At 38.9% G+C, this 12,622-nt stretch overlaps 1 protein-coding gene across 13 annotated transcripts in view; it reads right to left on the bottom strand.

The window, feature by feature from the left end:
- The window catches only part of CNOT1 (CCR4-NOT transcription complex subunit 1), a 110,164-nt gene that overhangs the window by 14,236 nt on the left and 83,306 nt on the right, over nucleotides 1-12,622 (bottom strand). For 7 of the 13 annotated variants that reach the window (XM_055299293.2, XM_055299295.2, XM_055299294.2 and 4 more), the window contains 13 exons: nucleotides 12,394-12,504; nucleotides 11,881-11,958; nucleotides 11,532-11,709; nucleotides 10,918-11,048; nucleotides 9,157-9,453; nucleotides 7,958-8,098; nucleotides 7,761-7,865; nucleotides 7,032-7,151; nucleotides 5,348-5,539; nucleotides 4,551-4,693; nucleotides 3,936-4,044; nucleotides 3,669-3,838; nucleotides 2,767-2,998 (listed from right to left, as the gene is read on the bottom strand). In XM_055299293.2, coding sequence (XP_055155268.1) covers nucleotides 2,767-2,998; nucleotides 3,669-3,838; nucleotides 3,936-4,044; nucleotides 4,551-4,693; nucleotides 5,348-5,539; nucleotides 7,032-7,151; nucleotides 7,761-7,865; nucleotides 7,958-8,098; nucleotides 9,157-9,453; nucleotides 10,918-11,048; nucleotides 11,532-11,709; nucleotides 11,881-11,958; nucleotides 12,394-12,504 — 2,007 coding nt within the window. Of the gene's footprint in view, nucleotides 1-2,745; nucleotides 2,999-3,668; nucleotides 3,839-3,935; nucleotides 4,045-4,550; nucleotides 4,694-5,347; nucleotides 5,540-7,031; nucleotides 7,152-7,760; nucleotides 7,866-7,957; nucleotides 8,099-9,156; nucleotides 9,454-10,917; nucleotides 11,049-11,531; nucleotides 11,710-11,880; nucleotides 11,959-12,393; nucleotides 12,505-12,622 lie in introns of all 13 variants that reach the window. The other 6 variants (XM_055299288.2, XM_055299292.2, XM_055299291.2 and 3 more) reach the window with 1 other exon arrangement.

Genomic DNA, 12,622 nt, shown 5'->3' with positions numbered 1-12,622 from the left:
TATCAGAATTATTTTCCCATTAAGGTGCCATGACAGAATTCCTCCAGTTTTAAGTTTAATGTAGAACAAGGAAGATGGAAACTGACAGATTATCATGGCAATTTTGAACAGTAGGTCCCCACCAAATAATGTGGAAAATTAACCATGCAAATAAAACAAACTGTTAGTAACTATAAGTCATGCTAAGACATTGTGGACTCGAAGGAGAAGACTAAATTGCATATATTTTACTTTCTCACAGAATTTAAGGTACTTCTGAAGGATCTAAAGATAATTTCCTCAAACTGAATTAGCCAATAACAAAGATTTTAAAACTCCAACAAGCTACTCCCAGAAAAATCAATAATTTGTAAAATAGGTAAGTACCAAATGGAAATACAAATCGGATCTAGGTATTTTAATGTAATAAAATGTTATGTTAAGTTAAAATAATGTGGGAAACACAAGTTTATTTAAAAGAAAGGAAAAATTAGAAACTATATGACATATGAACTAGAAGTGAAGCAGTGGGAATGTTATTTGGCTAGTTCCCCTCAACCTTTTAAAATAAACAAACAAAAAAAGACAACAGTGAAATACGCATTAAGGCTACAGAGGAAGAACAGGTCACTACTTACTAAACAAAGAAACCAAGTTCAGAAAAAAAAACTTCAAGGTTATCTTGAAATTTTTGAAACAACTTAACTGTCCCTGATAAGCAGTAAAGACAACTGAATTGGTTAGACTACGATAATACTGTACCCTGCTGGGACAGAATGCCAGCATGGCAAAGGGACTTTTTGTCTACACTGGTATCTGTAAAACTAACAGAGAGTGAGGAATATTAGGACAGAGTACTATGGTCAAGGAGGAGCACAAGAAGGAAAGAATTTTTAAAAGGATACAAAACAGCACAGAAAAGTATAATACACTATCTTTTTCAAGAGAAAGATGAAATGAGAGCAAATAAGCCAGCAGGAAGGGCTGAGACAGGTGCCACATCCATACCCATGAAACAGCAATGATCAGAAAGACCAATGGATTCCAATTTCTTCCATTCAAATTATAAATCAGACTATTAACATGCAGTAATGGCTTTTCGGTAGGGTATGCTTTGTAATTCCCTGGGTTCTTTTAGGGGAGAAATATACTCAGTATGATTTACTGAGTAACATTCATTTTGAAAAGCAAACCTAATTTCTTTTTTCTTTTTTTTTTGGAGACGGAGTCTCGCTCTGTTGCCCAGGCTGGAGTGCAGTGGCGCCATCTCGGCTCACTGTAAGCTCCACCTCCCGGGTTCACGCCATTCTCCTGCCTCAGCCTCCCGAGTAGCCGGGACTACAGGCACCCGCCACCATACCCGGCTAATTTCTTTGTATTTTTAATAGAGACAGGGTTTCACTGTGTTAGCCAGGATGGTCTCCATCTCCAGACCTCGTGATCCGCCTGCCTCGGCCTCCCAAAATGCTGGGATTACAGACGTGAGCCACAGTGCCTGGCCGAAAAGTAAACCTAATTTCAAATAACTTCTAGAATTGAAGTCAGCTCTTCCACATTCAATTGTCATTAATTTGAAGAAAGAGACCTAATTTGTAATCTTTCTTTTTTTTTTTTTTTTTCCTTTTTTTTTTTTTTTTTTTTGTGAGACGGAGTCTCGCTCTTTCACCCAGGCTGGAGTGCAGTGGCGCGATCTCGGCTCACCGCAGGCTCCGCCCCCCGGGGTTCACGCCATTCTCCTGCCTCAGCCTCCCGCGTAGCTGGGACTACAGGCGACCGCCACCTCGCCCGGCTAATTTTTTGTATTTTTTAGTGGAGACGGGGTTTCACCATGTTAGCCAGGATGGTCTCGATCTCCTGACCTCGTGATCCGCCCGCCTCGGCCTCCCAAAGTGCTGGGATTACAGGCGTGAGCCACCGCGCCCGGCTGTAATCTTTCTTTAGCAATATACCTAAAAGTTTTGGGTTCAGTTTGAAGAAATATAATGGTCAATCTACAGAAGTAAGCAGACAACTCACCCTGAAAAAAAATTACAACAGTTCTAATAAAGGAAATTCCAAGGTCAATTCAGGAAAAGTACCACTCTTGCCAAGTTATATTATAATTAGGACACATGGACTTATTGTGTCTGATTCCCTCACAGTCGCCGAAAGCAACCAGTGATAATCAAAAACAGAATGCTAAATGGTACTATGGCTTGGTTCCCACATTTTTCCTGTTCATCCTATTCACAAACATTCCTGCCAAACTTGATTTTCAGTTAGGAGCTTTGTTCCTAACACTTTTAAGTCAAAGTCCAACTTGCATCAAATCTAATGAAAATACTGGAAAGTATTTTCCAAAGGAACATGTCACTATGTTTAGGTAGATATTTAAATTAGAAAATACAATAAAACACTCTACCATTTAAATAAGCATTTTTGTCATTTTTTTTTAATGTGGGCTACTGTGAGAATTTTACATATTTATTAGTCCACGGTCCCATCAGTGCTAGTAAAAATACATTTGGTAGTTTCATTATTCATTATCTGACCCATTGCAGTTTGTAGCTGTGACAACTGAAATGGAATATAGAGAACCAACAGTGGGAGGGAATGTTGCCTTTATTGCTTAGTGATCAACCATGAGAAAACAGGCTGTAATTTAACCATATAATGATGACAGTTTGGATTTGCATGAGTATGGAGGTAACTGTCTGACCACATGTACATAATACTGAGCTTTACTACTGGAGGCATCACACCCTACTTATGTTGAATAAAAAGCACCTTTCTTTCCAAAAGCTCTACCTGTCCAACAAACGCAGAGAAAGCTTTGGTACTGTCACGGCCAGCTGCTGCTGAATGGTAGAGATTCACCCATTCCCTCAGAAGATACTCTGCCTTCTCCCTCAGGCCTGGAGGGTCATCATACTCTGAGGCTTGAGAGATCCCAGAATGCATCATAAAGTTTGGGCCTCCATGAGCACGATCAATCATTGCTTCATAGTTGGATCGCACTACTTCCATCAGCTGGGGCAATCTAGTACAATAAATTCAGGGTGAAAATCAGTCTCCTCGTAGTTGTGATTTTACAGACATATGGATGTATGGTTTACTTATTTAACAGCAACCACAAGAGTGGTTTACCACTTCGCTTTACCACTTCCACACTGAAACAAAACTATACTTAGTCTCTTATCCGCTTGCTCATGAGCACACAACATGCAAACAACTGCCCTCAGTTAAGCTACTCCTTGCCCAAAAAACGTGTTCATTTAAATGAAGCTGATGTTCAGAGTCAACAAATATTCACTGCTTGCCTACTATGTACCATGGTTTCTTTACGGTACTTCTCTTGATTTCCAATAGTTCTTTGAGAAATTATTTCCATTTTCTATAAAGAATAGGTTTAAGGAGGGTAAGTCAATTTGCCTAAAATCAGAAAGCTTTTAAGTGGCATGACCAGGGCTTAAACACAGGACTCTGACACTAAGTCTGGTACCGTATGTACTGCTCTGTGCCAAGAAGACTTGGCAGTCAATTAAGCTTTCATAATTCAAGTGACAATATTAGCTCTTACCAAAGCTACCCATCCATATGTGGCTGGTAAAGCAGTTATAACAAGTAATGTTAGTAAGTCTGCATATTCATTCCTAAAGATATTAGGAGACTACTAAATGCACAGGGATCTCAAAGCATTTCATCCTCACCCTTCTGGAGCATTGCCTCTGGAATGAGCATTAATCCTCATGAGGGTTTCAATGGTGTGGAACAGATCTGCCTCAGTAACATGAGCAACACTCCTTTCATCCACCAGCAGGATTTTTACCAACTGCATAGCAAATGCCACAGCCATGTAGTTTAAGCCATTCTCCATTGACTGGCAACACAGAAAACACAATGTAAGAGGGAAAACACTTAAGAGCAAACATACTTCCCTGAGTCCTTTTGTCCATGCAAGTAAATTCCTTCCATACCTGCGCTAGGTGAAGATCATACTGCTGCATATTAACCAAATGATTGCGAATTAGCAGCTCCACAGCCTCCACATTATATTTATATTCATCCCGACATTCAATTAGGCACCTAGAAAAGGTTGAATATCTTTACTCATATAGGCTTAACCATACTGTATAAAGTGCCCATTTTACTCAATGGAAATTTGCTCCAAATTAAGAATGCCTTGAGATTCAACTGCAAATCAGTGTCCAAATTTAAAAACAGCCAGTAATGAAATAGAACAGATAGCCCAGGCTCTCCTTTCAAATCCTAGGATACAGAGGATTCCATTTAAGACATTAAAATATTTATACATGAATACCACTTCTGAGAAATCACTGAAACCTTTTAAAACAATGACCTACAATATATTCCCCAAAACAAGGTACTGGTTTTCTATATCCAACATGGGGAGAAGGTAGAGACCAGATGGAAAACAACTACTTAACAATTCTCACTCCTCAGAAGTAGGAAGTCCAAGTGTCCGACCTACCTACTAGAAAAAAGGGAAACCCCTGGACATAAACAGTACTATCTATGTCAAAAGGCAGTCGCAGTCCAATACTCACTACTTTTCGAAGATGGCTACTGACCTTGTGATCTGTTTGTTGCACCATGGAGACCCATATGCCCGGCCATCCTGCAGAGCTTTTAGGACCAAGAGGTGGCATTCCCTGTAGCGCAGCAGAAGGTCAGCATCAGCACCACTTGTGGCATCTAGTAAGCCCTCTACAGCCTATGGGAGAAAGAAAGTGTTCAAAACCATGAAAAATACAGTGCTTGGCCCAACTATCACAGCCAGAAACCAAATCTCAATGCCAAGTACCAAATACCTTCCAAAGCCTCCCTGTCCTTTCCACTCTCCAAACATCCCTTTCAGTTGCCTATCACATACACTCTAAATTCTATCTGATTTAAGTTCATTCTGTGCTCTTCATCGTCATAAACGACTCTGCTATAGTTAAAACCCAGGGCTCCCTACCTACCCGGATCCAAATTATTGGATCAACTTGTCCCTCAAAATCTAAAGGGCAGCTGGGCTCAGTGGCTCATGTCCTATAATCCCAACGCTTTGGGAGGCTCAGGAGGGAGGGCCACTTGAGCCCAGGAGATTGAGAACAACCTGGGCAACAAAGCAAGACCTGTCTCTACAAAAAAATTAAAAATTAGCTTGGCTTGGCAGTGCACACCTGTAATCCCAGCTACTTGAGAGGGTGATGTGGGAGGCTCACTTGAGCCCATGATCACATCACTGCACTCAAGCCTGACAGGGTACTTGATTTATATTATGAAATCTTAAGCGTAACTGCATAAATATGTAGATGGTGGTGCATGTCAATAAATGTTTACACACCTAGCATTTTCTAAAAGTAATAGCTTAAGAACCAACCTTTTGGAGCAATCCAAGAGCAGCTATGGCATCCCGAGAGTTTCGAGATAAAACTACAACCTCCAAGAGACTTCGAAGAGCCTGAGCTTGAGGGTTCATGGCCAACGTTGGTGGGATGGCATGTAGATGCTGCTCCAGTTCTGTAATACACTTATCATAAATCTGAGCTACATCATCTGTTGCCCAAGCTTGCTGTTTTAGAGAAGGAAACAACCAACAAGAGACAAAAGAATGTTAAGGTTTCTTATTGACACATGTATCAAATAGAGGTCTATTAGTATGTTTACTCCCTTTTTCTTATTTTTACATTCAAACATGGAAGGCCTCTTCCTTGTTCCTGAGCTATTCAGAATTAATACCATCAAGTGGCGCAGTACAAGGCAGGCATAAGGGAAGAGGTGTTTCATTTGAGAGAGGAAAACCTGGCAGACAGCAGCATAATCAAGTGATAGAAGAGAGCATTAGTAACAATGGGACAGACTGAGGGCAGCACCACTTGTACCATCTACTAAGCCCTCTATATCCTAAGAAAGTAAGTGTTTCAAACCATGAAAAATATAGTATTCAGTCCAACTGTCAAAGCCTGATAGGATAGAATAAGAATACAGCATTACTTCTGAGCTATTCCTATTTTTAAAAACACATTACCTGAATCTAGTCATGAGAATACACTGGACAAACAAATCAAGCCATTTAGAGAACAGCCTATGATCTTCAGAAGTGTTATGGTCATGAAAGATGAGGAAAAACTGAGTTACCTACACCAGCTAGAACTGAGGGAGACTTTAAAAATATGACAACTGAAGAAATGTGTGATTCTAAAACAGTTCTTTTACTATATTGGGATACTTGGTGAAACCTGAATGAGGTCTATGAATTAGATGGAGTAAGGTATTAGTATTCATTTCTGACCTTAATGGTTGTACCATGGTCACACAGGAAAAAGGTTTTTTAAGAAATACAAACCAAAGGATTCAGGAGTGATGGGGGTATCAGGTCAGCAACTTACTATCAACTGGTTTGGGGGAAAATGTTTTTCCCTATATTTCCAAGTTTTCTGTAAACACCTTTGAAAATTTTAGAAAATTCTTTTATTTAAAAAATGGGAAGGCTGGGCACAATGGCTCAGGCCTGTAATCCCAGCACTTTGGGAGGCCAAGGTAGGCGATCACTTGAGGTCAGGAGTTTGAGTCTAGTCTGGGCAACATGGCAAAACCCCATCTTTATAAAAAATACAAAAATCAGCTGAGCATGGTGGCACAGGCCTGTAGTCCTAGCTCCTCAGGAGGCTGAGGTGGGAGGATTGCTTGAGCCTGGGAGGTGGAGGTTGCAATGAGCTGAGATCGTGCCATTGCACTCCAGCCTGGGTGACAGAGAAAGACCCTGTCTCAAAAAAATAAATAATAAAATTTAAAAATAAAAATAAAAAACCAGAAGTTATGTTACCATGCAAATTCCAATTAGGCTGAACATTAAAGTTAAATCACCCACAGCCACGTCAATTTTTCTTTAATCCCCTGTATGTCATACTTAATTGACACAAAGAATACCTACAACTCAAAAACTATAGGTGTTTTTCTCCCTGTAAATTATTCTCCCAGGAAGCAAGTCAAAAACATATATTCAATGTCAAAAACATTTAAATTAATTGGCAAACACTCAATTTAATCTAAAACACATTTACCTTCATGGGCTGGGCTAAAAATCCTGTGGGCTGACTTAAGTCATTTGTAGGCAAGAAGCCAGGAACATTGCGTGCAAACTCTTCGTAAACAGCCAACTGCTTTGGGTCCACACCACCAACCTTGAAAGAAGAAAACCTATTTTGACAGAATTCACTCAATCATCAAAATAAACTGTTTTGAATGTGGAAAGTCTGCAGGTGGGTAAGCTCAGGGACACAAGAGTCATTACAACATATAACAGCATGATTAAGCACGCATGCACACACAAATGCAGTTCAGAAGAGGGCTTCTTATTTCCCTGAATCCTGCTAAGAGTCACCTCATTTATAAATTAACTGAGAGTTTCTCTTGGAAAATGCCTCACATGGGACGATGCCAGTGCAATTCTCCCTTGAAGCTGGTAAATATTATCAGATTTCTCACTGTCTCATTGGGAACCATAAGCAACCATTAATGTGAGAAGCCCAAGTTGGGAAACATGAAAACTAGCAGGCACATGAACTCTTTAGAGTAGTAACACTTCAACAACTTTGGAGGAGCAAGGGAATTTAGAGCTATTTCCATACCTGCTCCACAGGCAGCCATTAAGTGAAATGCTATCAAGTTAAGATGTTTTCTCATAAACAACATTTAACCCTGCTGTCCTAATTCCAGTAAGGAGTTCAATCAACAACAACATTAAAAATAAAACAAAGACAGGACTTGAGAGACAGAGCCCCAATTCTCACTTTCAGCCTGATTTGCTCTGGCATCCGTTCGGCTTGATATGTTAAAACAACAGGATCACAGTATCTGCGTCCTTCTTGCCTAGCATGTTTTCTCAGCTCAAATTCCTGCAAACAAAAAAAGTCACTGAGGTTCTTGTTATAAGGCACTTCCCTAAATTAAAAAAGAAAATCTTAAAAGGCAAATTCTAAACACTTACAGTTGCTAATCTCTTGTCCATCTCAGGGCCTGCTTTTTCTACTGCAGTCTTCTGAATAAAACAGCAAGCCAACTCACAATTGTCCTGAGCTAATTGAGCAGCTGCCTGATCCATCATTTCCCTTTGTTGTGGGGAAGCAGTCTATTAATGGAGGTGGGGGGGGGGGGGCGGTGGGGGGGAATAGAAGGAAAAAGACTTGAAAGTTGATGTGGACAGACAGGATAGTAGAAAATGCAGTGCATTTGGCAAATGCATTTTAAGTTCTGACTCTACTTATGAGTAAGCTGTGATCTTGAAACAGTCTTTAACAGCTTCCTCACTTGTAAGACAAAAATATCCTAGACACCTTATCAGTTTATTGTGAACATGCCTTAAAATCAGTAAAGCAGGCCAGACGTGGTGGCTCACACCTGTAATCCTAGCACTTTGGGAGGCCGAGGCAGGTAGATCACTTGAGGCCAGGAGTTCGAGACCAGCCTAGCCAACATGGTGAAGCCAATTCTCTACTAAAAAAATACATAAATTAGTGGGGCGTGGTAGCACATGCCTGTAATCCCAGCTACTTGGGAGGCTGAAGCATGAGAATCAGTTGAACCTCAGAGGCAGAGGATGCAGTGAGCCAAGACTGCACCACTGCACTCTAGCCTAAGCTACAGAGTGAGACCCTGTCTCATGAAACAAACATTTAAAAAAAAAGGCAAAAAAACAACCAAAAAAAATCATTAAAGCAGTAAACAAGTTATTAATCATGATACCTGAATTATTAACCATGATATCTGAGACTCAAAACTAGTAAGTGCATTATTTGAAAAGTGTGTGCACATGCAACATCACTTTAAGTCATTTTGTATCAGCCTTCTCAAACAGCTTTCATCCTTCCTGGTTAACAGAAATGAGATTGTTAGATATCACATTTCCTTTTTAAATCTTAATTTATTTAAACCAACAAATATTTGGGTATCTACTATCTGTCAAACATTGTGTTGAGGATATAACAGCAAAAAAAAAAAAAAAAAAAAAAAAAACAGACATGATGCTTTGCCTCACAGAATTACAATCTAAAATGATGGAAGACATCAAAAAATATGGTGATTATTAAGAAGTGGTAATGCCCAGTGCCGTATATAGGCAAAGAAAAAAATTATTACAGACAAGCAGTAATACGTTTTGTACCTATACCAAGGAAATAGCCAACTTACACGAAGGGCTGAGGCAAAACTGTTTTTTAGGTTGGTAGATATGCTCATGAGCAAAGGTTCCCTGCATGTAATCATAGCCATTCCAGCTGTCAAGTTACGCATCATGTGATGAGCTGCTATTCGCATTCGAGATTCCTCCGAATCCAGGGCAAAATCCTTCCTGACTATTTGCTCACAAGTAGTCATGGCAATCTTAATTGATCGATCCACCACAGGATGGACCAGCTCCTGGACAGCCCGTTCAATTGCCTGACGCACACACTGCTTCAACTGTGGATGGGCCTGAAACAAGGGAATCTGGGGGGTTGGGGAGGACAAAGTCAACACCTTGTTTAAATAAGACAATCTAATTCCTACTGGCAATCACATTCATGATTTTGTAAATCAAGATTAACCAAAAACTACCAGTTTCTACTTAAAGTTAACCAATGGAAAATTCAGGTAACAGAAACTGGGCTCCATACAGGGAAAAGTATTCAGTATACCCTGTGATACACAATAATAGATGTCTTTTTTTAAAATCCAAGTTTACTGGACAAGCTGTTAGTTATAATATGCATTAACTACTTAAAGACACACTGCTGGCTTATTTAAAATTTGTGGCTCAAGTGCTCTTAAAAGAAAGCAACTTCTCCACTAGCTTGGGAAAATGTAAAAAGAATCAAGTTTATAGAAAAAAGACTTCTTACAAAAACTATTAATATTAAAATTAATTCATCAGAATAGTGAGCATTTTACAGTGCCCACTGAAGTGTTTGGCTTCACTTGAAAGGCTGTTTCTAATCTTTTATTGCAGGTGTAAATTATGCCCCAAAACTTACTTGGTCCCTTTAACTTGTTGAATTAAAAAAAAAAAAATTAAACTAGCATATAATAGTGTTCAGAACACTGTGAGTATTCTAAAGATGAATCACAATTTCTGGATCTAGGTGTCCCACTGCCTCTCACTCCGCCCCTCTAAAACTAAGTACCATGTCTATAGAAGTGGGGATGGGGGGGACAAAGATAAAATGATTTCTCTGATACCCTTTCAATTCCTTTTAATAAAAAGTTCAATGTATTAATGTTACTCCTGTATTTGTGAACATTTTCAGTTTCTAAAAAGTAAGGACAATGAAAACTCCACTCACCTGATTCTGTATTATATATTCTGTTAAGTAGAATAAAAGACTAAAGATAACAATAAAATGTCCCCTTGAATGTACAAAGCAAATACTAAGTAAAGGAAAAAGGATTGATCAGAGGTCATCTTACATGACCATATTATATCAGACCTCCTTCTGGAACCAGGCCACAACAACATAACTCAAAGTGCTAAGTCGTAGTACTTCAAGATCTTAGCCTAGAAACTGTATACACACGCACAATCAGCTCATTTCCAGCCTTCGGCTGGAAGAAATGGCTTACTGCAAAAGGCTAAAGTGACAAGATAAAGAAAATACAAAGCTATGGTATACATTAAGCATCTTTTACTCTGTGTAAGGAATTCCTGGAGATTGTGATTTTATTGCCAGCTAAATTTTAGTATCATGGGTTTGGATATGAGGAACCAATATAACTAACATCTAGTCGCTCTATTTCTTAAGGGAAGAAGAAAAATCCCAACTGAACTACACAGGAGTTCTAGATCTCCATCCTCTCTGACAAACTCTACAACCTAGGAATCCAGAGGGAAGGGCAAAGAGATGAAGAAAAGGTGACCAAACAAAGTTTACCTTATCACAAACTAGAAGCTGGGAACATGGAGCAGTGTTTACTTACTGTTGGATTTAGAGTAATGTGTGGTGCCAAGCCCGCAAGGGAATAGACATTGATGTCATGGTAGCTGTACTGTGGCTGTGGTGGAACCGTGGCTGTACAAGTGGTGTTGGTAGCTGGTGTGGTAGAAGTTGCTAAATGTCAAGTAATAAAAAGATTTAAAAAGTACATTTGTTGACTTTATTATAAAATTAGCTTAATATTATTAAGTGGTCATTATCTAATTAAACTAATTAAATTGGGAGAGGAAGGAAGGATATAGCAGGTCCTATTTTTCCCACCCTGAAAGGGAAATTCTGTTATTATAACAGAGATATACACGAAGTATGTTAAACTATGTCAGTGGCAGTGCCCTACAGCACAGAAATCAACTGAGCAGCTATGCCACATTGTCAGGTCCAAGTCCTACAAACTTAGTCTATATTACAGATGTATGTTTTCAACCTAGCCTGTTCCTAGGTTTATCTGGGGATTAATTAGAAGGCTCACCAAAACGTATACAAAGTTTCACCACTACATTATGTGGGAAATTATAGTTTGCTATATACGTGGACATGTACCATTTAAGATAATATCCTGGCTAACAGAAGCCTTCTTTGACTAATTAGCACACTTACTTGTGGTTGTGATGGGAGGGAGTTCTTCTGGCTGCTTGACATCTTTCTTTGGAGCAGAGAGTTGCTCATCTAAATTCTTCAGGCGATCTTTATCCTTTAGGAGGTTTCCAGGTTTTAGCTCATTGATGTCTAATGCAAGGTTCTTGCAGAGAACCTCAATTTCAAACTTCAAGTTTAACTGCACAGTTCCAGAGTTGGATTAGAATTTTTAAAAGAAAACTTTAGTTTTATTCATAATATACTCTACTTTCAGTTATTATAGTACTTCCCCAAAATACCCTGCCTTCACTGTAAGTTTTAATAATGTGAAGGCAAAGAATGTTCCAGAGGACAAGAAGCAGTAAATTACCTTTAAGTCATGCTCCTGATGTAGCTCAGCTAATACATTCATAATTGCCATTGTCCAAGGGTTTGGTGGCCTAAAAACCTAAAGAAAAGCTATTATGTTAAGCTGGCCCAAAAGGTGCCCTTTAATTTGGATTATTTAAAACAATTCAATACAACATAAGAGAGTGAGGGGAGTCAAATAAATAAACAACAAAAAACAAGGATTAAAAAATAACCAAAAATAGTTAAACATAGTTAAACACTTATACCTGTGTAGCCATAACAAAACCACTAGCCTTCTCACCTTTATCATATTTCAAAAACAAAACAAAACAAAAAACCAAAAACCAAAGCCAACCATTACAATCTTTCCTATTTCACCCAGCCTCTCAAATTGGAAATCCAAGTGCCATAGAGGAAAACAGACTTAACTAGCTTTACCTCACAGGAACTAAGAATATAATTTCTTGACCTCATGCTAAAACAAAACAATGTTTAGAAATTAGCTATAAATAAAATATTAAAATCTACTCACCACACTACGAATGCTAGATTCTAAGACTTTGGCAACAAACGGCACTACATAGAGCAATTCTTGTTGTCCTTTAACGTAAGCCTCTAGCAGCAATGATTTCACATCCAAGTCCTAGAATAAGAAAAATACTTTCAAAAGCTGGGAATATACCCCCCAAAATGGTATAACATAACCGAAGAAAAGTATTTTGCCAAGCTTATCCCCAAAACAGGAATCAACATGTCTAGTC

Source organism: Symphalangus syndactylus, chromosome 11 (assembly GCF_028878055.3).
Source record: "Symphalangus syndactylus isolate Jambi chromosome 11, NHGRI_mSymSyn1-v2.1_pri, whole genome shotgun sequence".
Lineage (NCBI taxonomy): Eukaryota > Metazoa > Chordata > Mammalia > Primates > Hylobatidae > Symphalangus > Symphalangus syndactylus.
This window is presented reverse-complemented; position numbering and strand designations above follow the sequence as displayed.